General features: G+C 33.6%; 4 protein-coding genes across 7 annotated transcripts; 2 read left to right on the top strand and 2 right to left on the bottom strand.

Moving 5' to 3' along the window:
- The first annotated feature begins 432 nt into the window (after positions 1-432).
- CKA3 (Protein kinase superfamily protein) lies at positions 433-5,958 on the top strand. Its single transcript, XM_085734101.1, has 10 exons — positions 433-532; positions 1,623-1,752; positions 2,458-2,652; positions 2,903-3,060; positions 4,027-4,117; positions 4,234-4,299; positions 4,866-4,948; positions 5,284-5,347; positions 5,457-5,525; positions 5,654-5,958. Exons 1-10 carry the CDS (start codon positions 447-449, stop codon positions 5,711-5,713), a joined length of 1,002 nt encoding a protein of 333 aa, XP_085590227.1. The 5' UTR covers positions 433-446; the 3' UTR covers positions 5,714-5,958.
- A 3,341-nt stretch (positions 5,959-9,299) lies between these two features.
- Positions 9,300-11,445, bottom strand: LOC146901149 (uncharacterized protein At2g23090). Its single transcript, XM_085734108.1, has 3 exons — positions 11,291-11,445; positions 11,095-11,135; positions 9,300-9,678 (listed from the first exon to the last, which is right to left on the bottom strand). The coding sequence occupies exons 1-3, from the start codon at positions 11,364-11,366 to the stop codon at positions 9,553-9,555; spliced, it is 243 nt and encodes an 80-aa protein (XP_085590234.1). The 5' UTR covers positions 11,367-11,445; the 3' UTR covers positions 9,300-9,552.
- A 1,434-nt stretch (positions 11,446-12,879) lies between these two features.
- On the bottom strand, positions 12,880-18,629 carry LOC146901148 (putative prolyl 4-hydroxylase 9). The gene is made up of 8 exons (XM_085734106.1): positions 18,382-18,629; positions 18,029-18,151; positions 16,993-17,150; positions 16,458-16,560; positions 14,639-14,734; positions 14,226-14,291; positions 13,404-13,523; positions 12,880-13,190 (listed from the first exon to the last, which is right to left on the bottom strand). Exons 1-8 carry the CDS (start codon positions 18,514-18,516, stop codon positions 13,098-13,100), a joined length of 894 nt encoding a protein of 297 aa, XP_085590232.1. The 5' UTR covers positions 18,517-18,629; the 3' UTR covers positions 12,880-13,097.
- A 12-nt stretch (positions 18,630-18,641) lies between these two features.
- On the top strand, positions 18,642-22,055 carry LOC146901147 (zinc finger BED domain-containing protein DAYSLEEPER-like). Of its 4 annotated transcripts, none has more exons than XM_085734104.1 (10): positions 18,642-19,205; positions 19,304-19,336; positions 19,473-19,515; positions 19,981-20,073; positions 20,294-20,944; positions 21,034-21,124; positions 21,213-21,385; positions 21,478-21,567; positions 21,668-21,748; positions 21,851-22,055. In XM_085734104.1, the coding sequence occupies exons 3-6, from the start codon at positions 19,473-19,475 to the stop codon at positions 21,111-21,113; spliced, it is 867 nt and encodes a 288-aa protein (XP_085590230.1). In that variant the 5' UTR covers positions 18,642-19,205; positions 19,304-19,336; the 3' UTR covers positions 21,114-21,124; positions 21,213-21,385; positions 21,478-21,567; positions 21,668-21,748; positions 21,851-22,055. The 4 variants fall into 4 exon arrangements, with proteins under 4 accessions (XP_085590230.1, XP_085590231.1, XP_085590229.1 ...); XM_085734105.1 differs by having other exon boundaries at positions 19,073-19,205; positions 19,288-19,336; XM_085734103.1 differs by lacking the exons at positions 18,642-19,205; positions 19,304-19,336 and having other exon boundaries at positions 19,343-19,515; positions 21,482-21,567.
- The last annotated feature ends 2,795 nt before the right edge of the window (positions 22,056-24,850 follow it).

Below are 24,850 nucleotides of genomic sequence, written 5' to 3'. Positions count from 1 at the left end.
TCGAAAGTCAAGCACAAGAAGAAGTCGCAAACTCTAGTAGGTCCAAACATCAAAGAAGAAATGTACATAAAAATCATGAAGAGGGACATTTTTCAGACACTCCAATCTACATGGATGAGCAGCTCCGTCGAAGGTATCAAATGCATAAACACGTGTTTTTTCCTATTATATTATTAATAATTTATTTTATTTTTTAAATTAAAATTTATTTATAATCTTGTAATAAATAAATAAATAAAAAAAGTATATATGTGTAAATTATCCTAAGACACGAGTGAAATATGCGCACGAATCCGAAGCAAGCACCACAGCTGCGTTTGTTACTAGTGTGCACCTTGATTAGCTTACGTGCGCCGGTAGCGCAACCTCCTAACGTACGCATACCCACCCAATCCAACGAATCTAATACCACTACCACTATCATCGTTTCCCAGATCTCATCAACAATGTCCAAAGCTCGCGTCTACACCGATGTCAATGTTATTCGCCCCAAAGAGTATTGGGACTATGAATCTCTCACTGTTCAATGGGGGTAGTTCTTCGCAAACCCTAATTTTCTTTGAAATCTTGATTTTGTGTTTTTGATTTATGTTATACGTTGATTTGGTTTATGAATTCGATTAGGTTATGAATTAGTGTGTGAATTTAGTTTCTTTGGAACTGTTTAGCTGTTTTATTTTTTTTTTCTTTTTGAATTTGTTGAATTGCAAGAATATTATTTTGATTTTGTATATTTAGGGATAAGAAATTAGGATATTTTTATTGTAATTATATCATTTTGATTGGATCTATTGCACTGCACTTTTCTGTCTGTGGTATTCAGTAGCACCGACACTTCTGATCGAAGGCGAGGCCAGTGCGGTGTCCGATACGATATCAGCAGATTTGATTACATTTAATTAATTCATTTTTTTTAAAATTATTATCGGTGTGTCGGTGTTTGTGTTTCATAGATTTGGTATGATATGAATGAACCACAATGGTTATTGAAGATCGATAATTACTGTGTGATTTGAAGCTTTGTAGCACCGACACTTCTGATCGAAGGTGTGTCCGGTGTCTGGCATTGGCAGATTTTATTACATTCAATTACTTCATTATTTTTTTTAAATTATTATTGTTGTGCCGGTGTTTGTGCTTTTTAGCTTTGGTATGATATGAATGAACCACAATGGTTATTGAGAATCGATAATTACAGTGTGATTTGAAGCTCTGTAGCATCGACCCTTCTGATCGAATGTGTGTCTCACACAGACACTTTTGATTACATTCAATTATACCATTTTCAAAAATTATTAGTGGTGTCGATGCGTCAATGTAGTGTCTGTGTCAATGCTTCGGTGATTTGAAGTTAATTGATGGCATTTGTTCCCTGGATTTCAAAGTTAACTTAATATTTTGCTATTTGTTTGAATGAGTAAGGTTTTCTTGTATTGAGGTCTAATTTTTATGAGGTCAATATCGAAACGCGCTAAATTCAGTTGTTCTTTTTGACATTTTTCATTTTGGTAATGTTAGGTCTAATTTTTATGAAACTTATGCCAAAGTGTCCTTAATCCCATTGTCTTTTACATTTTTTATTTTGATAATATATTTATCAGTGTAATGTGTGGCTTTTTCAGGGATCAAGATGATTATGAGGTTGTAAGAAAAGTAGGAAGGGGGAAATATAGTGAGGTGTTTGAAGGCATAAATGTTAACAGCAATGAGCGCTGTGTTATCAAGATTCTCAAGCCCGTAAAGAAAAAGAAGGTGAACTTTTTTTTTTTTACTTTGATGGTGTTTTTTGCTTTTCTTGTAAGACCTGAAAAATGTGAGTAAAACCATCTCAGGGGTGCTTTGTTTGTAATTATTCTCTCTTGAAATTTGCTGCACAAATAATAATGTAATTTAAACAAACATAAATTTCTAACATGCATATGGTTCACAATCTTCTTTGTATTGGATAACGGCTGGACCACTTTGCAGAATATCAGTTGTGTAACATTTATTTCTAAAATAAAAAGTAACTTAAATTCATCGTAAGACATAGTATAATGGCCTTTTTCTTTTGAAGGGTGAAAACAATTTTACATTGAGCCAAGTAGGAATTAGGAAATGATGTGGTTCTAGTGTTAAGCAGCTAACTGATTCTGCAAATCCCATTTTTAAAACTTTATGTGGGAATTGTCCAATTCAAATTGTTCTAGCTCCCAACTAGCGTTCCAATTGGTGATATGAAACAATTAGGGCGTGGACAAAGACAATTTTGATTCCAATTTTTTGAATAGGAAATGTTCCTCAAATTTTGGATTCAGTAATATATATCTTCCATATTCTGAAAAGCCCTTGTAAGTGCATTAAGACATAGTTGAAGTATTGTGCTAGCTTTAATTTTTCTTTTTGTTCTGTGCAGTTTCATGTACCACGCCATTTATTTTCTTCTGTGCAGTTTAATTTTTCAACATTATTTTGCAGATTAAAAGAGAGATAAAAATACTTCAGAACCTTTGTGGGGGCCCAAACATTGTCAAGCTTCTTGATATTGTCAGAGACCAGCACTCTAAAACTCCAAGTTTAATATTTGAGTATGTCAACAGTACCGATTTTAAAGTTTTGTATCCAACCTTGACTGATTATGACATACGCTATTACACATATGAGCTTCTTAAGGTAATGTGTTACTTCTACTTCTTGTGGTATACTTGGACTGTTCTCTGTTTTCTTTCTATAACCAGATATATTCCAACTTCAAAGTATTTAGAGTATTTTTTTCGTCTCGGAAGACGCCGTTTGAATTTTGTATCTGATTGACATGTATAGGCTTATGCTTATGCATCATTGAAATTGTTACTTCATACCTGTGCGAAGATGTATTGAGAACCTTTTCTTGTTACATGAATGTTGTAGTTTTGAATTGCAGGCCTTGGATTACTGCCACTCTCAAGGCATAATGCATAGAGATGTCAAACCACACAATGTTATGATAGATCATGAATTGCGAAAACTCCGCTTGATAGACTGGGGTCTTGCTGAATTTTATCATCCAGGAAAGGAATATAATGTTCGTGTGGCTTCAAGGTAATGTTTTCTAATCAATTGACTGGAATCTCAACTCTATTATTAGACATCCAAGAAAGATTTGAAACAAATGAGCCTGTGCATAATGATATTTAATATTTATTATTAAATTTTATATACAATATACAGAGAAACCTGTAAGGTGTCATTAGCATGTTTAAGTAGGAATATTCCAATAAGAATAGTTTATTAGAATTTTTGCATGCCAAGTATTTGTATATCCACTAACATCATTGTAAGGGTCTGAAACATGAACCAAAAATACATCATAAATCAAATATAAGAACTACAATTTTCTTAAATAAAATCAAGTGTGAAAGTGATTCCTTTCTTGGTCAACTGAGATATGGCCACTATTGCTACTGCTGCTGCTAAACATTGGCACTTGAGACTTGAACAAAAGTTATTGCAAATCACTTTAGCTGATTTATACTGGATAAATGTTGCTTACAAATTCGAAAATCATTTCACCTTGTGTATGAGTAAATTGTCCTGTTTGATTATATTATTATACTATCATTTCTTAGGCGCCTCTTTTACATAATTACATGGTCCAACTTAATTTGTTCTGCTTCAATTTGAACCTATTAAAAATATTTGTGAAGGGATTTTTGTGCCTATTAGGCCTTGTTTCTGAATATATTAGAAGCTCAAAAATTAGTTTTCCATGTGTGAGGGCTGTTAAGCAGAAGGGTTAAGCAAGAAGCCATTAAGAATTTGGGATCCAATAGTGGAGGTTTTGGTGCTAGTTTAGTGGTAAGGGAGAAGTCCTATGGTCTGGTCATCTTAACTTCTGTCAACTCTCCTTAGTATCGTGTTTCAGGTCCCACAATCATATAACTTGATTACAGAAAACTATTGTGTAAACCTTCCTAGACTTTTATGCTATTGCTATCTGAGGATGACTGTGGTTTTTCATGTTCCTGAATGACAGTGTCCATAAAAATGTTATGTTTCCTTTCTCAGATACTTTAAGGGCCCTGAACTTCTAGTTGATTTGCAAGACTATGATTACTCATTAGACATGTGGAGCCTTGGCTGTATGTTTGCCGGAATGGTAAGAATTATAGCAAGCATATCTTTGGCGTTATTTCTGTATGAATTCAAATTTCGAATTTAATTATGTGTGAAAAATCATGTAATTCTGGCTTGTGATCATTTTACTTCGTGTAGATATTCCGCAAGGAACCTTTCTTTTACGGTCACGACAACCACGACCAGCTTGTAAAAATAGCTAAGGTAACATTCACAGTGCTTTATAATAATTATATATAAATTACATAGTTATCTTGTTGATGCTATGCAAGTTAATATAATGTTGTATAGAAAATAGTAAAAGAGGACAATCTCATGCTACAAAACACTCTCAAAGCAATGAAGGGTCAGATTCATTTCAGGGTCTATTGTAGGCAGTACTATCACCTTGCATTTGCAAGTTATCGAGTCTTAAACTCGAACCCAGAACCTACCTGTATTATCACCTTGCATTTGCAAGTTATTGAGTCTTAAACTCAAACCCATAACCTACCTGTAGCATAATTTTTAATATTTAATATACAAATTTTGGAATTACATGATAAGGTGATACAAAAAATTTGGCCGCACTTTTGTAGTTATTAGTGAAAATAGTAAATGTTTTCTGCAATCTGTCCTAAGTATGGTTATATTATTTATTTCATTTTTTGCTTGCCGAAAGATCCATTCTAAACTAGTGCACTCCCCAACAAAAAATAATAATCTATTATTGATATTTTTTTCTCGATCTTAAAACTTCGTTTTTCTTGTCTTTTTTGTGTGGTCTGTAGGTGCTTGGAACTGATGAACTAAATGCATATCTGAACAAGTATCATCTGGAGCTAGATCCTCAACTTGATGCACTAGTTGGAAGGTATTATCTTCCATTTGATTTTCTACCGGTCATAACAAATTTGTCGGTATGAAGAAAAACTATTTAGCAAGATCTAGAGATTAACGAGTTAGATAGAGATGTGATATATGATAGAACATCATGGTGTTGTTTGATGTATGTAGCCGACCTCGCTTAGTCGGATAAGGATTTGTTTCTATTGTTGTTGTATTTTCCATGACAATGCAATAGTGTCTCCCTTGGCCCTCTCCTAAGAAGTTCGCTGCTTTTATTTTTACTTCATTTCTTCATGATAGGTGTATGAAGTATTAATGTTTCCTAACTACCTATTCTTGGTATTCTATTTCCTTTTCCAGGCACAGTCGCAAACCTTGGTCTAAATTTATCAATGCAGATAATCAGCATCTTGTGTCTCCCGAGGTCATTTAATCCATTCTCCATTATTGCATTGGGACCTAACACTTAGTTTATACTGCAATTTAACAATTCTCATATGTGGATTATAAACATTTCAATATTCTACATGCAGGCAATCGATTATCTTGATAAGCTCCTTCGATATGACCACCAGGACAGGCTAACAGCAAGAGAAGCAATGGTAATAATAAAGAACTCGTTTATTCACCTTTACTGATTCTTCTTTTGTTTTAGTACCTTGATTCGCATGAGTACTTACATAATTATCTTTTGATGTAACATTTTGTTTCCTTGATGTATATCCTGTAGGCACATCCATATTTCTCTCAGGTAAGGGCCGCAGAAAGTAGCAGAATGAGGACACAGTAACTTCATGTGTGGAGCCATAAACCCGAGTTCATTTATGTGGAATTGTTTTATAATACCCCAACTTGTGGCATGGTTGCATTCTGTTAATTAATAGTTACTTTTTCTTGTGGAATGTAACAATATCATTATCTTCTTTTTTTTGACTGACAATATTATTATCTCGTTCGGTTGAATAATTTGTTTATCTGTTTTCGAAAACTATAATTTTAACTTAAAAGTAATTTGAAGTCTCAACTTCAAGCGGATGTTTGGTTTAGTATTATTATTATTTTTTTATTAAAAAAGCTTCCTATATTGATTACAAATATTATGAAGTAGGGTGATTTCATCACAATAATTGTGCCTCCTACTATCCCAGTTTTCTTTGATTTGCTTGCTGTTTATTGGTGATGATACGAACACTTTTTTTGTTTTTTGAGGTAATGATATGTGTGCCTATATTTTGGATAGCTTCGGTAAAAAATTATGTTATGCTTTCTGGCTAGAGATCCCCAATATTTGGACTAATTTTAATGAGTTAAAGAGCATAAATCTCAATGAGCACCAGAGAGGGAGGGAGGGAGGGATTGTTCTAAATTCTTAAGTCCACCCTCCCAAGGAATCAAACCATTAAAAAGGTTTTTTCATATCCTACAAAGGCATATCGGATCAAATGCAACATTGCTGGTGCTGCAAATTGAAACACTGACCAGTTGCTTATGGAGGAATTTTTAGAGATGCTTCTACAACTTCAAATAAGTTGTTTTGCTTCCAACCTAGGTATCAATAATACTTTCTATGCAGAATTGATGAATGTTATTCTAACAATTGAGGTTGCTCACCAAAAAGGTTCTTACTAACATTATATGTGGAGTGAATCTGACTAACAATTGGTGACTATGGATTTCAAGTCTCACTATGATTCCTTGAAACTTAAGAAACCGATGGCGCAGTTAGTTGAATAGTTCTTACTAAAAGTATGCAATTTATTATCTCACATATTATCAGAGAAGGCAATCAATGTGTTGATAATCCTAGCCTCCAATTAGACATTTATCATTGGTGGGACAACATTCCTACTACTGTTTTACATGATTTAAATAGAAATAGACTTTGTTTACCTTAATATAGGTTTTGTTAGCTTGTTGGTGGTTGCTCTCTGCACTCTTTTTTTCCTTCACCTTGATTTTATCCCATAGGATTTTTCAGTGAAGGTTTTTAATGAGTCAATTGAATTTGTACTACGTGCTCACTTGGGTTTTGGTCTAGTCCCCCCAAGTTTTTTTTTCCTTTTTTTTCTTTTCTATTTTTAGTCAAATTCATAGTGTTGCAAATGATAATAGGTGGAATGGATGGGTTGCCAACATAATTGAAATGTCATATTTTTTTCACATGAAGTATTTGCTCTCTACTTTGTCTAAAAAAATTAGAGTTATTTACTTTAATTTTCCATTTAATTATGATTTCATGTTTGTCAAGGGATAGTATTGTTTGTCTCAACATTGGTTCACCATATTTCATACATACCAAAACAATGGTTCACCATATTTCATACATACCAAAACAATGATTTCTTCGGCATTAGTTCACCAAATTCCCAGCATACTTAAAAACTAATTTCTTCAACAATGATTAAAAAAAAAATCCAACATTTTGAGTTTTGAGTTCTCTGTGTGAAATACCAAATTTTTAATTGAGAATATGTTTATCTTGCAAAATACCAAATTTTGAATTGGAATTTGAAGCTATAATAAACTAATAATGTGGCAGTCTCCTCTCACCGCCCCCATTAACCTTGGTTTAACTTTTATATCATGACTCCGTCTTTTTTACACACACCTCGGATGAAATGTATTATTACTTCCCAATATTAGAGTGTTGTCTTCGTCCCGTTATAGCTAGTGAAGATTCATTTACTTCATAGGCTCAACAAGAAAAGGAACCAGATCATATCATGGAAACTGGATTTAGATAAGTACAAACCATATTTATACACATACTATACTCCTTCCGTCCCAGAATGTAACAAAAATAGGTCAACAAAAATTAATGTGTTGACCAATTTTTGTTTACATTTTGAGACAAACCAACAAATTAGATGCAATCGTTAGAAAATTGGTAAGATTAGATGAGTGAGTCTGTAGTGGAAATCGAACTAGCTGAAATATAAGATTAAGATAGGTAATTTGCACTACACTGATTCTCTCTTGTCGGTCAAGACGAAAGTCCAGATGTTCTAATTGGAACAACTTGACGTCCAACTTGACCTTTGGTTCAATTGGTAATATAACGAGAGGTTATGTATTGGGTTCAAGCATATGACTTGACAGGGGTATACTAGCACTCCATCTTGGACTGAATAATTATCTTATACCAACGTTATCATGGTAACAATGTCTTCCCAGGGAGTGGTTATGGTGCATAAGGAAATCCTTATGCACCGTGCATAAATCCCAACATAATTGCTTCCTACACCCCAAAAGGAACCAACCAAAACAAAACAAAACAAAACGAACCAAACGCGGAAACAAACTGAATCATCACCGTCGTTCATCATCATCACTACTGGAATCTTCAATCTCATCATCAACACTGTCGTTCATCATCATCACCGTACCGGAATGCCAAAACCATTTTACTGTGGAAATGGTTTCTGCGAGTTGTACTCCAAAACCATTTTGCTGTGGAAATGGTTTCCAGAATCTTCAATCTCATCATCAACACCGTCATTCATCATCATCACTGTACCGGAATGCCAAAACCATTTTGCTGTGGAAATGGTTTCTGCGAGTTGTACTCCAAAACCATTTTGCTGTGGAAATGGTTTCTGTGAGTTGTACTCCAAAACCACCAAAATCAAACCGAAATCAAACAACACAGAACCGAAATAGTAAATTCCAATGGTGAAATCAAACCGAAATTGAATAGTAAATTCATTTTCCAGCAATTCTCAACGGAAATCAAACCGAAATCAAGAGGAACAAGGTTTTCAGCAACAAACAACACAGAACTGGATCGTTCAAGCAAGAAGAAGAAGCTGAGGCCAGATCGTAGTTTCTTTTTCGTCTCTTTGTTTGTTAGATCTAGAACTTGTGAAGCTTTGTTTTGAAAAACTAAGGCCGGATCTGTAATCTACATGAAAAAGGATATCTAAATATGGGAAAAAAATTGGATTCAGAGTTGTTTTGAAACTCCGGCACGGTGGTGCACCACCGGCCACCGTGCCGGAATCGTTTTGCTCGCCGGAGAAGGAGTGGCCAGCGCTGTGTTTTAGTGAGAGAAATGGTGAGAGAAGCAAATGAAGTTTAATTGTGGGGTGTGAGCTTAGAAGGCTAGGATTATTACAAGTGTCCAATAAATCTAATGGTTGTGAAGTCCTTATGCATGGTGCATAAGCAAATGGCTTATGCACCATAACTTTTGCCGTCTTCCCAGACACCAATCATAGTTGTTTCATAGGCATACAATGTCTTCAGCAACTAACAAAAATGAAGCTGAGAAGATAAGTACTCTGCAGAAGGTGGGAGCATGGGACGAAGACAATTTCAACCACCACCAATGAATAATTTACCAGTTTTAGGTTGATTGCGGAGTTACATTATCTATATAAGCTCTGATATAGTCAAGCACTTTATTTAATACCAAGATTTTTAACACAATATTAACACTAATGACCATTAAACAGTTACACTTTGACTAGAGAAAATTAACAGTTTCTCACACTTCAGCAAGGGAAAAACATATACTAATTATCCCCTTCTGTCCTTCCCTAGCCACCAAGAAAAACACATAGGAATTCTTTGATATAAAAGAAACTCATGATCCATATAATATGATATAATGTATCAACATGCTTCCCTTCATGCTTCTGGTTTAAGATGAGGAAAACAAGTGAAGAGATCAGATTTTGGGTGTCTGGCCTCAGCATGCTCCTTGCACTTAACTTCTGATGTGGTGCAGATAAATGTTTGCATGCACACCTTGCACTGCAATCATCAATCACAACATTATAATCAGTAAAGGGCTCCATTCCATACTACAGCAATGCAGTGACAGATTGACTCCTTAAAACCGTTGTAATGATAAATTTTATAATGAAGTCTTCCTATGTGCATATTCAATGACTACATAATACATTTCCAAGACATATTGAATGAAACTTTTTGGGTTATGATGTACTATGCAGTTTACACAGTGGATCAATTGAAACATTTTGACAGTTCTGACTACAAAATACAATTATAAACATATTGAAGAAAACTTTTTGGGTTAACATTATGCATTATGCAGTTTACACGATGGATCAATAGAAACAATCTGACCTCAAAACAGAACTTGTCAAACCAACTACAGTCTGTATGTTGCTAAATGAATATACATTTGATGTCAAATAAAGAGCCAATACTCGTAATGAACTTACAAACTCAGTCAAATAAAGAGCCAGTCACCGAAATGAACTTACATACTGTGTAAAATACACAGATTAATTTCAAAAAATTACCAAGTGCCAAATATCAATATGTTTGGGAAAAAAAACAATAATGAATACTAATGTAAGGATAAAATACATCAATGTGAACTATGTTTTATAAATTTTTAAGGGAAAAAGTTATTTTCAGACGCTGTCCAAAATACGCCAACCAAAGAAGTCAGAATTTCTTAAAAAAAGAATATCTATCCACACAAAATTATCCATTTTTGGGTTTAATATTCAAGTCTCTATTGTTAAGTTTCTACAGAGGCTTTTGGATGAGAAACTATATATCCAAATTAAGTACCATTGATATTATTCAATTTCATAATAGCACTTCATTAGATGTTAGCAAAAGATCAAACTGCAAAAATGTATGGTTAGTCAATCATATTTCTGCTCAACCCTCAAATTCTTTAACTTGTTCGTTTAAAATACAACATAACCCCTTAGATTCCTTTCCCTTTATATTTTCTCCCAACCCAACTCCCTAACATAATGAATTTCAAGTATTTTACATATATGCGACACACACGTGTAATACCTCCGTTAAAATGCTCATAAGCCAAACATCATGGAATCAAAATAACATTAAATAATTTTCCCAAAATGTTTAACCAATGAAAATTTACTTTTCAAGGGTTTAAATTTACACCATCCTTGAAACTTCTGTTAATCTCTATATCAGAGCTCCAATTTTACAATCAAAGTTCTGAACAGAGGAATTGTAAATGCAGTATAAATAACACAGATAATAAAAATAAAACTGAGCCCCAAATTAAGGGGATCCAAACAGAGAACCCTTTGAAACAAAAAAAAAAAAAACAAACAAATTGATGAAATTATTGGTTCAATCTCAGTTAGAACGAAAAAATTATTAGATAATTTTAACCACATATACTTCAGATCTATAAAGCAATCTTGATTATACCTGAATTGACATAGCTTTTTTGTTTTTTTCAAGCTGGCTTCCTGCATGTACAAAACAAAAATTGTTGAAATCAACCAGATCTAACACGTATAATTAAGATTTTTTATTTAATCCCAATTTTTCAACGAAAAAATCAAACCCTAATTTCTAATTTCCATTTTGAAATTGTCGGGAACAGAGAGAGAATGGATTTTACCTTTGCCAGCATTCTTCTGCTTCTCGAGGTTCCTCTCGCGAGCCATCTTAGCTTTTTGACCGTTACCTCCACCCATGGCTGAGAGAGACCCTCAAAACCCTAATTTCTTTATCGGAAGAAGACTGTGTTGTGTGCGCAAAACGAAAATAATGGATGAAAGATAGAAGAAAGATACATCAATTTATATATTCGGAATTTTCTTTATTAGTAATTCTCATTAATTAATAAGACACTAATACTATTTTCATTTTTAGTCAAAAATAAAAAACACTATTCTCTTAAGTCAATCAAATTTATTGCTCTCTTTATATCCTCAACTAACTACTCCAATTTATTGCTGACGTGGATAAGTGGCCACGTAATAGTTACGCGGCAATGTTAGTATTTTGCAGCTGGATACCATTGCCCAATATTCATTATCTTCCTCAAAAAAGAGAAAAATACATTGATTGATATGAGAGCATTATGTAGAGCTCACTAAATGGGTCGGCAATCGAGTTTGATTAGAACTGCCAAAATGGATTAATCTATATAAGTTGATCTACCAAGCTCAATCAAACACAAGACTTAGATCTTTCAATTTCAGCTCGAATTTTGTTAAGAATTTTTAGTTTGGCTTGAAAAAACCAGTGTAAAATATAAGATAGTTCGTATGGACCACGGATAGACTGTAGCACATATATACTAAAATAAACCCCTAAAAATGTTTGTTACGACTTTTTAAAAAAAAAAATCAGAATCTAAAAACAGGTTCAAATGAGAAGTTGTTAAGAGCAGCTTCTCAAAAAATAGATTTTTTTAGAGGAGAGAAAAAATAAGGGTTAAAAGATTGAACTAATTTTGTAACAAAAAAAATCTCTTTTATATAGTTGTATCCAAACAAACTAAATTATTTTAAAAAAAAAAACGTGATTTTTATTGCGGTAAACAAACACAAATAGATTATGATTTTTCATAAAATCTCTAAAAATTAATCTCTAAATTATTTTATGTCAAAATCACTTTTATTTTAATCTGTAACAAACGGGTCATATCTCACATCACAAGTTACATGGTTTAAATATCATGGGTCTATAGTACAAAACGAAAGAGATAAAAAGAAATGTAAATCGATGAATCTTGGATGGTTGAAATTGAGGAGTATCTCAAGTGTTTTACGTGATGCAACAATACCGTTCAAGTTGAAGGAAAATTTTTATCGAACAACGGTAAGATTTGTACGGACAGGGTGTTGGACGGTAAAGAACCACCACTAACGTAAGCTAAACATAACAGAGATGAGGATGTTGTGTTAGATGTTTGGTAAAACTAGACCTGATAAGATTAAAAATGTCAACATTAATGAAATGTCAACATTAATGAGAGCTCCCATTATAATGAAAATACACAAATCTCAAGATAAAATTTAAGTACATTTTAAATTTCTTATCAAGTGTCTTTGTTAGCATTTTTCAATGAGAATGAGTCTTACTAACAAGTGTCATAAGGTTACTTGTTAAGGATTTAAAAATGAAAACAATTGATAACTTTCATGTAGAAAAGGTTACTTATCGATGTTTCAATGTGTTAAATACACAATAAAATTTCCATTTTAAGTCGAAAAGAACAGACCAATGGGGCCGCTCAATTTAATTATCACCCATTAGTACATGCATTCAACAAAAATTTACACTCCTGTTATACATTTTGAACACATCTGATTTGATCAAAATTTCCCTTGATTATTCATCTCATCTGACCATAAATTACACCATGGGAAGATAATAACCCTGTATAAGACAGAATATGAATTCCAGGGGCCAATTATCTAATCATCCTCTTCTTGATCTAGATTCCTTATCCACTTCGTTGCCACCCACTTCTCCCCTTTTATCACAGGGCAGCTCCCATGCAATGATGTCTGCCAAAGAAAGAATACATACAAATAAGTCATAAGTCATAACATAGAACCAGAAGTGCGTTTGCACTTACATGAGTCTATCGCAGCACGCGACTCAACATAATATAATGGTTGAGATTTTAACTTCTGTGCATATATTATATCATAATCTCTGTCGTTGAATCAACGATTATTACTCAGGAATTTAGAAGAAAAACAACACTAACGGCTAACCTGATCGATTGTCCCGTTGGGGAGCAGTGAATAAAACAGAAGTCCATCCCCCTGTCTTGGCTTTACTCTTAAACCAACGCAGTCTTCGTAGCCATAGCTACCATCCATGTTCGAGCCATTCTGCAGAACAATTTTGTGCTAACTATGAAGCCCAAATACTCTTACGGCGAAGTATGAGGATACAGGAAATTCAGATAAAAACCACATATATGACGAGGCCTAAAAATGCTAACACAAATTTACAAAATGAATATATTTTACATAAATACATAATATAAAGATACATTACATTTATCATTAGTATATAACCATATATTACAATTTACAAAAATATACTTGTGATCATAACAAAAGAAACATTAACAGATACAATACTCCTAGCTATTCTACTTCAAATATACTCTTTTCCATGTAAACTATAACATTTTTCATCAATGTTCGAAACAGGCAGCTCGGTTGAAAAACTGAAAAATTCTGAAAAGCTCTAACCAGGAGGTCTAAGGTTCAAATACTGAAAACCAATCTAATCCAATAATTTAGTAGCTTTTGCTAACATACTAAAAAAAATACACTAATAATGGCCTATCAAAACATTATTTACATCAGTGTATTTTTTTTTTCTTTGACCAATGGCAAAATATTGGAGGATAATCCTTGTATATGTACATCGGAGTATCAAATCATGTTTAGTATCAGATACAAATACAAAAATAATACTTGAGCAATTTGAAGTATCTAGCCTTTATAGTGCTCTAACTGCGCAGGAAATCAATGAAATTGAGGAGTGGGTCAAACAAGATGCAGCAACAAACTTGATATTACCTCAAATGGAAACATAGTCTCGCCGCCTTCCTCAACATCAGTTAAATACAGCAAAAATGAAGCCACCTGCATTCTCAATCAAAATCTGTAAGTTAAGAAACGAGCTCATTAACATGTGTTTGGTGTAAGTGATTTTTTGCTTGTATTGTATGGAACCCTACAGTATAATGATACAAGTTTACATCATCTGCAACAAAATCCAACAACTTTTAAGTATAACAATAAAAAAAATGGTCTGCTTCACTCAACAATTGCTTTTATTTCATCCAAGCCCTATCATGTAGTCTCTCGATGAATATCAACTTGTAAAATAAAAAGCCCTCGACGCTATACTCCATCTTAATTACAAATAATCGTAAATTTCATCACTAAAATGACTTAAAAAACAGAACGTGAGTTTAGTTCACACATACCCTTTGGCTTTTTTGGGGCCCATATTCGTCAGGATTGAATGCATCATAATGTGAATTATATCTTTGACCGACTTCATAGCGTAGGATATTAAATGCCTGAAACATGGTAATTCTTCAGACAATTTAAAATCACCCCAAAAATGAGAGGATTACAAATTCAACAAAATCATAAAGCACCTCAGTTGCGGTTAACAAAGTTCAAGGAACCTATATTTCAAATTCAATAGTTTAAGCTTACAAAACAACGGTCTTAGATGCGATTAGAATTGTTTCCCCTTATGTTTAAAAGAACATGACTACAGCTTTTTAAAGATGAGGACAACAGCTCCAAATAATACTTTTAGCCTAGATAAAAGTACGATTTCCTTAAAGGAAAACTTGGTGCCTAAAACTCCTTCCGTAACAGTGTCCAAAGAAGGGTCGTATCCATTGTAGATAATGGAATGCTGATAACAGAAACACAGTGAGACTATTAATGAGATTACAAAAAGTGAGAGCCTAGGCTTTTGCAATGGCCACAACCAGAGCCTCAGTTCCTCTAAGAAAAGTAATTCTCTGCAAAAAAATGACCCAAGTGGCTGAATACCTCACTCAATTCCATCTCCCAATAACTACCCTGCTTCCTCTAACAAAGTTGCCAACTCAATTCTCAAAAAGACGAAAATTAATTCTTCAGACCTTGAGGCTGATATCTGATCCACCTCACTTATTACACGAGGTACTTTCCTTTTGAAACGTTACATGAAGCTCTTTCTCGAGTACTCTACCACTTCCTACACCTGGAAGACCAGCCTTGCCCTCAAAGCTGAGATGAGGAAAATGGCTGAACAAATGCAGTTCATCATCCAAAGTAGCATCCTCAACAGTCAAGCCTTTCTATTGTACTAAATACTTTCGTTTTTCGCCACCAGCGTTACGATCTCCATGCTAGCCAAAACTGTTTCTGATTTAATAATGTCATCAGTTTTGGTCCCCAATTCTGTTGGTGATTCAGCTTCAGCAGTATAATTTCCGCTGTTTTTTTTAGCTTGAATACACGGAATACCGGGTGAAGAATCGAAGTAGGAGGTAACTCTAATAATTCTGTTCTTGAACATTTTATCATTTTTTAAGAGATTATTTTCTATGCACTGACGGCGTAAACTTTTTTACGCATGCATCCAATCAAATCACAACACGATGCCACTTTATCATTTTAGTTCCTAAAATATCTCCACAAATATCTATTTGGTGAAATTTGATTAAATGCATGTGGTAAAAAATTACACTGACGGTTTGAACAAATTTAAGCTTTTTTTAATCAATCAACAAACAAATATTCTTGTAAGGAATTATGTGACTTTGATTCCCATAAGGATGCATAAGACCATTAGCTAAAATTAAAGTCTTGTATGTTTTTCACTTTTTAGAAAAAAGTGCAAGTATTTAAGGTTGCTTATTTTGCATAACTACCAGTAACGGCTTGTGTGTATAATAGGAATGCTATAGGATTAAGTTCATGCCCTGGTGTGAGGATAATTAATCTCTTGAATCTGGTCGAATTTTTCGTTGATAATGTTTTTGTTTTTAAATTTTCTTAGGTTAAATAAAATTTGATGATAACTCTAACTTTTATTTTAACAAGTCACAAGTCGAGATGTGATCCCACCAATTTTGCTAAACAGAGAAAACAATGAGATCATAACAGCCTTTATCATAGCTAGAAATGCAAACAGCAAACAAGTAAAACATAAGAGAAATATCTTTAGCACATTAGATTGTCAAGGTCATACAGGATGCCTTTTCTGCGGAGAGAGGGCGAGCTGAAAAGGGATGTTACCTCTCCATGACTCCTAGGAATCATTGTTGCTCTCGCAATTTTCTCCTCAATGGCCTCTAAAGTCTTTGTTTTATCCCCAGAAGCACTAATAAACACACCAGAGCTGTTTAAACAAAAGATAATACAAAAGTTAATATGAAATTAAAGAAATGTAACATAATGTCGATTTTAGGCAAACTGTACAGAGGAATCAAATTGACTGCACTTTAATTTCTGAAATGCCGAAAATCTCTGTCAGATTCATTATAATATCAACAGAAATATATCATGAACTTTAGACAAGCTAAGAATCTTTCAACTAGTTAGCCTATAATGATACCTCACGTTTTATATAAACTTGCTACTTTGTCCTTCCAAATTCTAATAATATATTCTTTCTAGGAACTTTTAACTTGAACAAACCGTACATACTTTTTTTGTGAAGTTTACGATATAGAGATAAAGTTAACCATTTGATTTTGTCGGGTCTGTGATGAAACCACGCAGTTAACCATTCTTGCATAGTCCAGTTCATAATAACTCACCCACACAATACCTTGTTCTAATTCCCTTGGTATTCTCCGCAGTTTCTCCCTTACGCAAAGCCAATGATGATGGTTTGAGTCCTGCCTTTGCCACAGAAACTATGTTTTCACATTGTTCAGCAGTTGCAAAATTTGGAAAATACAGAGCTCGTGGCTTCCAGCTCAAAACCTAAAAAACACAGACAACATATATTGTTTTATTGAAAGTCAAAAACACAATAGCCAATTTCAAATTTTCGCTCATTAATATCAACATATGTTTCAACCACTTCATCATTCGCCAGAGTTAATTTGAAGCAAACCTCCATTAGAATATACGCTTAACACTGATCTTTAATCAATTAACACAGGTAAATGTTAACAAGCTCCCAAGAACCAAATATAGAAATATTCTTTTGAAAGTGTTGTATTCAATTCCTGAAAGTTTAAAAATAGTTATTTTTAACACAAAACTTCTAATTTTTTTCTTACTTAACAAGTGACTTAAAAGGCACGTATTAGCAAGACCTAATGACAAATTCCGAATTTCATTCACATCAAAATCTACTAAATCAAAATCGTTCTTTTAACACAACTTCTAATTTTTTCTTCCTTAATAAGTAACTTAAAAGGAAAATGTGTTTTTTTTTGTTTGGTAGATGACTTAAAGGCAAATGTTAGCAAGACCAAATAAAAAACTCCAAATTTCCACTAATTCACATTAAAGTCTACTAAATAAATTTTTACCTAAACTCCAAAACAATAATTATACAGGCTAACTTCATAAATATTACAATATTTCAAACATAAAATATGATAAGAAAGATAACACACATAAAATACAGCAATAACATCAATCAATAAAACTCTTCTTTCAAAAAAGTTAGAATTGCTAAATATGGAAGAAAAAAAAATCACCTATTCAGCTAAATACTTAAGTAAACTCTATCTTAAACACAAATCTAAACACAAAATGAATTAATCCAATTTCAACTAAGCCAACAACATTCACAACCAAAACAACATTCAGCAAAAGACTCGAATGTTGGAAGAAACAAAACCACGCACCTGAAAAGGAATCGATGTAATGGAATCATCACCAAACTCTCCAGCAGTCATCAAATTATACTTTGTCTCCTTCGTCGAATCAAGCAGCCTCGTTCTCGGTCTCAATCCATATCCATCACCATCCTGTAAAAACATAACAATCACCCATGAGTTACTTCCTATGAAACACCGACACAGAACACCAAACACGACACTGACACATTAACATATGATCTAGTTGAATCTAATCACATGTGTAGCATACATGTGACATGTCTTGGATCATGTACGTGATACAAGTTAACTTCTATATTTTGAAGCAAAAAATAAATTAAAAATTGCTAAAAATTTAAAGAAAAAAAACTATATTAGACCTGAGAGTGAGAGAAAAGAGATGAACCGAAGAAACCAGCAAGGAAGAAGAAGATGCATATGAGGAAAACGTAAGGGAAAGTGAGCTTGTTCGTTCTTAAGCTCCAATTTGATGATTTAACTGTTTTGATTCTCATTTGGGTTTTGAAGAGTTTTTTTGTGTTTGTTGTTGATGTTTTTCAGTTCCAGATTTCAAAGTCCACGTGTGGTTAATTGAAACAAAACTGTAACTCAACTCAGTCTTCCTTCTAACATTAGTAGCAGTAGCGCTGGACAGAATTCGCCAAACCGACCCAAACCGGCCGAACCGGATGGGCCGAAGTGTGCCGGGTCGGGTCCGTCGGTTAAGCGGTTTGGTCGGTCCATTTCAAATGGGTTGCTGTGACTAAGAGTGGTCGGTTACGGGTTGCAGTTTCCCACCCACCGAAAACCGTAACCGACCGAACCTACTGCCATTCTACTTGACACTTGTGGTTCCCTGCATACTGATACTAGTCCAGCCCAAAATTGTAAGCCCATTTTTAGCAAAGGCCTACATATATATGGTTCACAATAGAAAAAACCCTAAAATTCATTCTACTTACTCCCAGCCGCTGCTCTTCCCAAACGAAACCCTAACTGTTCTCCATTTTCTATCATCCTGTTCATCCTTAACCCTCATCCATTTCCTGAAATCATGAATCCAGATCATCCCTAACCTTCATCCATTTCCGTAAACCATCCGTAACCCTTAAACATTTCCATAAATCATCCATTAAAATTCACTAAACATAACCCATTTCGTCCAAAACCTGCTTTCAACTGTTTCTTTGTAGAAATTTGAAAGGTTTGTCTTCCCTAGTCATGTTTCTTAGCTCATTGAAGTTAAAGGGTTTATATTCAACTTGTGTTTTTGTTGCTAATAACAGTTTCATTCTGGTTCAGGATTTTTTCAAGGATTTTGGCTAAAGATCGACGGTGAGGATTTATTTATGACTATGTTGTTAGTGTTCATTTACTCTGAATGTTATATATATATTTTTTTACTAATTTTTTATTTTTCTTTCACTTGTGTCTGTCTATGTATGTTTGCTTTGACCTAAAAATACTAAAGATGGAGGTTGAGGCAATTAATGATGCAGTAGCTGTGGAAAATTGTGAGTATTTTTGTTTCTCTAACTATGTGTTTATTTTTATTTGAGTTTGCATTTGTCAATAATGATTATATGTATTAGTTTTATTGCTAAACACTTATTATTTGTTAAAACTAGCTTGTGACCTTGTGTGTATCAGTTTGTTTAATACTTTTATTTTGAGTAATCCTTTTATTTTTATTTAGAGTTTATGCATCAGTTTGTTTTTATTGAGTAATACTTTTATTTTTATTGAGTAATACTAGCTTATATGTATGTTACATTTTGCATAACTCTGAATGTTAATACTTTTATTTTGAGTAATGCTTGTATGTATTAGTTTGTTTAATACTAGCTTAGTATTTGATTCTTGATAATTATATGTATGAATCATTATTTTTTATTTGATTCTTATATGTATGAATCATATATTATGATGTAATTGTTCTTCTCCTAAAATCATATATTGTTATGCTTATGCCTTTGAAGCTGCACCTATGGAAGGGATGGCTGGAGCTGCAATAGTGGAGGAGGTTAATGGAGCTGCAGCTGTGAATGTGGTAAATGGAGCTGGTGTCAATCGTAAGTTACAATTTGAGTATTTGAGTATATGTATGATTGTGTGTATTGTAAGCTAAAGTGTATTTCACAAACATATATGCTTATTTGCATTTTGAGTTATGTTCACATGCTTATATGCTTATCTGCATGAGTTGAGTTATGTTCATATGTTAATATCAATATCTGCCTTAGTTGTTTATAGTTGTGTTAAATATGTATGCTGAATATGATTATGGTGCAGCTGCTGTCCACTTGCCAAATGATGCTTGTAGGAAGGCAATCGCTAGATTTGTTATCCTTTCTAAGCTGCCCTTTAGTGTAGTCGACTCTGACAGCTTCAACCGCTTGTGTAAGCATTTGCAGCCCCTATGGATTATACCGTCTAAAAGGACCGTGGCTAGGGATTGTTTTAGAATTTATCGAGATGAAAAATTGAAGCTCAAAGCTTATTTTAAATCCGACTGTAGTAGGCTAGCACTTACTCCCGAAGTATGGACTTCTAGACAAAACTTTAGCTACATTTCCGTGACTGCCCATTTCATTGATAATGAATTGAAATACCAAAAAAGGCTCCTTAGCTTTAGTTTGGTTCCAAACCTCACAAGTGAGACAATAGGTCGGAATGTTGAAGAGTCATTGAGGGGTTGGGGTCTTAGAAATGTGTCTGCAGTCACCATTGACAATGCATCATCCAATGATGTGGCTACAATGGTTAAAGATATTTTGGCCATTCCAACTGCAATATCTTTAGATAACATTTTCAGCAAGAGAGTTAGGATGTTAGACACTTATAGAAGTTCCTTGAGTCCGAGAATTGCAGAAGCTTTGATATGCTCCCATAACTGGTTGAAGCCAACAGAAGAGTTTGAGGTCAATGAGGGTGTTGTTGCAGGTGCCTTAAATTTCCTTTTCTATCATTTTTTACTTAATATTTATGTTGATTGGTATATTAATATTTTTTTATATTTGATTTGATAACAGAAGTTAATCAAGGATTGACGATTTGGTGTTGGGAGGCAGTTGTAGGTGGAGCACCGCCTGCAACTATGCCGGCTGTCTAATTGCTTTTATGGTACAGATTTGAATAATTTATTTGCATATCTCATTTTGTTTAATTATTTTAATATACACTGATTTAGTTTTATTTAATTTGCATGCAGCATTCAAGGTTTTTTGGAGTCACATATGACTCGAACTACACAACACAACATATATGTTTGAAGACATTTTGAAATGTAGATGCTTGCTTGCTTGGCTCCATGGTCTCTCACATTGCTGCTTGATTGCTAGCCTATACACTGCTGTTTAAACTATGTTTAATGCTTATGCTAAGGTATGTTAGGCTTACTAAGTGCTGCTTGATAGTGCCTATAGTTATTGTGGTTTTAAATCCCTTATTGTTTGTTTTATTCTTCTTTTTTCAAGTCAGGGATGCAGTTATAAATCTGGAGGTCAGCTCTAGTGATAGTAATGTAGAAGAGTTCACTGTTTTTATCCCCAAAATGTTGCACAAAGGTACAATAATGTAGGATGCATAATATGTTTATTGTTGATGATTTTACTGTGATGAAAAGTGTTGGTAACACATTGCTTTTGATTTCCATTATTCAAGCAGATTATTGATGTTAATTTGGGTGTTGCTACTCTTGTACTTACTGAAATGATGGGCTGTGATATTAATTTGAACTCAATCAAGGTTAGTTTTAGTTTATTTATTGAATTTAGTCTTGATTTGAACTTAATCTATAAAAAATACAAAATTTATATCTTATGTTAGATTGTCTCTCTTGTTGTGCAGCTACTATATTTGTGTGACCATGTTGCAGCATCAGCAACTGCAAGCATCTCCTGCCAATTTATATTATGTACAATTATGGATGATTGTAATTATGGCATTGTAAAGTTTAAGTTGCTGGTTGTGTTGTGCTAGTCTATATGCCTTGCCTAGTGCAATGACAATTATGTTTATGATTTCTATTTGTAAACTACTAAACTTAATTATGCCCATTATGGTTACGAATTACACTAAATGGTGGCCTAAATATTGGCCATTCATCAAGTGTATACAAAAATATTGCATCATTGGCCTTGCTTGAGTCCAAAATGTTTCTTAGATTTTACTATGAACAGCCATGGATGAAAGGCCTAAAGTCAAAAATTATATCAGATTTTTTTTACTTTATCAAAATATGCCAATATCAATTTTGTTTGGAAAATTTAATCGATGAAAATAGTAAAGGCAGTAATTAAATCAAACCAGTTAAACCGATATAACCCGCCCGATCAACCGCCTAATCCGACTAAACCGAAACCGACTAAACCGATCACTAAATTGGTCGGAAATGGGCCTGGCTTTCCCAACCGTGGGTTGCTTTGGTTTCACATATTGGGACCGATTTCCGACCGAAACCGACCGATGTCCACCCCTACCTAGCAGTAGTTAAACTACCTAAATATTCATTCAACTATACAGTTTCTTTTTTTGTTATAAAAGAAACACAGTACGGTTTCTCTTTTCACTTTTTTTTAATGTAAAATTTAATGTATTTTTTATTGTATAAACTAGAAATTTATTTTTTTTAATATTTTTGTCCGTTGAACTAAGATTTATGGACAACCAAATCAATCTTTATTAGTGATTAATTTTATTGTATTAATTATCAAATAAGAATTTTTAAAGGCAATCAAATACTCTAAGAAATATACTACTTACTATGAAGGTGGCATTTAGCCTGGACAAGTCTTAGAGTTTCCCACCATGGGAATGGCCTCTCTAAACAGCCACGTGCCTGTTTTGCCAGTTTTTTATTTTTGATTAAAAAAAACATTAAAATGTGATAATATATATTTTATCTTTGGTATTTTCTGTTTCACCCCCCTTTCATATAACACTGTTAAACACACCTCCATCATATTAGACGATTTGTTTACTAAATTACCCCTCGTTATGATGTGAACTTGAAAAAAATTGGAAGTGTAGAATAAGTTCTGCAGAACCTCATACTCCACTGGTAGAAAACATATAAAACAAACTCTAACATTGAAGAAAGCTATCATTGAAAACAACCATTAAAGCTCGCTGAATCGGTGCATTCTTCCAGATCTGGAACTTGTTTTTTCTTCTTTGTTGTTTGCAACTTGGTGGTTCATCCTTTTTCAGCTGAAGCAAGGTAAGATATTCCATAGATCTGTAATGAATATTTCTTGGAAATTAATTTTGAAAACGAAAGTTGTTGCACTCTAGCTGGATTTCTTCCAACGGATCTATCAGTGGATATAGAGGTTAAATTGCTGCTGGATTTTTAATGAAATTTATAATATCAATTTTTAAAGTTTATATAAGATGTAATTAGTATGAGTTATTTACTTTGGTGTTTTTTTTACCTTTTTTTCTAATTCTAATTGGATGAATTTCAACTTGCAGAATGGATCGGGAAGAATCTATTGGGATTTTCAACTGTCATGGACACCCTGATGGCTGCAATTTTCGGACACTTGCAAAGCATGTTCCATATTTAATCCATGAACCTCGTGAACTACTGGTGCTTGAAGAAGACATCTCGAACCTAACTTCAACCAAAATGAAAAGATGAAGGAGAAGAGATGGTTGTTGATTATGGGTTTGTGAATTGGTATCTAAATGGATTGAATAATTCTAACACACTCATGTTTCTGGTACACGTGTTTAGAAACAAAATAATAGACCTTCAAACATTGTTAATAGAAAATAAAATTGGGCATTGTTAACGAGTGCCCCGGACACTTAAGCATTCCTTATGAAGAAATTATATTTAAAAAAAAAAGAAGTAAAAACTTTAATTTTCAATGCAATAAATGCACAAACTTTCGTAAAAACTTACTGCTTATTTATTTATGTAACCTATTTTGCATAAGCTAAAAATATGCTTAATCCAAATAGCTCCTAAAACCATAATCCAATCATTAAATAAGGGGAAATTATACCCCATACCCCAACACTTTTACCTCTACCCCTACAAACCATTGAATATACCAATTTTGCCCTTTCCTAAATCATCCCCACTCACCCCTCATTCAACTTTTCCAGAACTGACTCTCACGGCTTGATATCTTTCCTCCTTAATCCAAACTCACTTCCCTCATTCAAACGTTTACCTTCACTTCACTCCAGCTTCTATGGGCAATCCGGCACCAAATTATTTTTCAACACATCTCCGGCTTCTGATTAACATAATACCCCAAATAGAATCGTAAATCACATAACACAAAAAATCCAAATCAAGTTTTGAAGGTTAATGATAAACTATCAAATTTTAGCATGGATCACCACCAAGAAAAATTAAGATCAAGTGATGACAGTTCCAGAATTGTTGCCAACGGAAGAACAGTCAATTGAAATGGATTCTTGTTTTTATTTTATTTTTTATTAAAAAATTTGTGCTCTTGATTTTTGAACACAAAAGTTGTGGTTGTTGTTTCATTTAAAACAATTGTGATTTTGTCGCCATCCATTTCTCTGTACGTGATAAAAAAAATTGTAGTTACTTGCCAATTTTTAAAAAACTTTATTCAAGGATAATGGTGTATGAGTAAAATCTGGAAAATTTGAGGGGGTGAGTGGGTGAGAGTCTAGAAAGGGTTAAAATTGGTATTTTACATGATTTGTAAGGGTAGAGGTAGAAGTGTTGGGGTATGAGGTATAATTTCCTAAATAAGGTGATACAAAAGTAAAATAATTTGGGCTTAAAATCAAACTCCAAGATCTTGTAGCTCACGGTCCACACAGGCCCAAACACAATCATTAAAATATTGATATAAG

Source organism: Medicago sativa, chromosome 8 (assembly GCF_051527215.1).
Source record: "Medicago sativa cultivar Bolivia chromosome 8, Bolivia_mono, whole genome shotgun sequence".
NCBI classification, from domain to species: Eukaryota; Viridiplantae; Streptophyta; class Magnoliopsida; order Fabales; family Fabaceae; genus Medicago; species Medicago sativa.
This window is presented reverse-complemented; position numbering and strand designations above follow the sequence as displayed.

Excerpts from the sequence above, each read along its gene's own strand:
- CKA3 (XM_085734101.1), top strand. The coding sequence starts at position 447 with ATGTCCAAAGCTCGCGTCTACACCGATGTCAATGTTATTCGCCCCAAA. Across the intron at positions 533-1,622 it reads TCTCTCACTGTTCAATGGGG|GGATCAAGATGATTATGAGG; the intron begins GTAGTTCTTCGC and ends TGGCTTTTTCAG. Across the intron at positions 2,653-2,902 it reads ACACATATGAGCTTCTTAAG|GCCTTGGATTACTGCCACTC; the intron begins GTAATGTGTTAC and ends TTTGAATTGCAG.
- LOC146901149 (XM_085734108.1), bottom strand. The coding sequence starts at position 11,366 with ATGGGTGGAGGTAACGGTCAAAAAGCTAAGATGGCTCGCGAGAGGAAC. Across the intron at positions 11,136-11,290 it reads GCAGAAGAATGCTGGCAAAG|GAAGCCAGCTTGAAAAAAAC; the intron begins GTAAAATCCATT and ends TTGTACATGCAG. Across the intron at positions 9,679-11,094 it reads AAAAAGCTATGTCAATTCAG|TGCAAGGTGTGCATGCAAAC; the intron begins GTATAATCAAGA and ends TGATGATTGCAG.
- LOC146901148 (XM_085734106.1), bottom strand. The coding sequence starts at position 18,516 with ATGAGAATCAAAACAGTTAAATCATCAAATTGGAGCTTAAGAACGAAC. Across the intron at positions 14,292-14,638 it reads GGCCCCAAAAAAGCCAAAGG|GTGGCTTCATTTTTGCTGTA; the intron begins GTATGTGTGAAC and ends TTGAGAATGCAG. Across the intron at positions 13,191-13,403 it reads CCAACGGGACAATCGATCAG|ACATCATTGCATGGGAGCTG; the intron begins GTTAGCCGTTAG and ends TTTCTTTGGCAG.
- LOC146901147 (XM_085734103.1), top strand. The coding sequence starts at position 19,383 with ATGTTATATATATATTTTTTTACTAATTTTTTATTTTTCTTTCACTTG. Across the intron at positions 19,516-19,980 it reads TGCAGTAGCTGTGGAAAATT|CTGCACCTATGGAAGGGATG; the intron begins GTGAGTATTTTT and ends ATGCCTTTGAAG. Across the intron at positions 20,945-21,033 it reads CAATGAGGGTGTTGTTGCAG|AAGTTAATCAAGGATTGACG; the intron begins GTGCCTTAAATT and ends ATTTGATAACAG.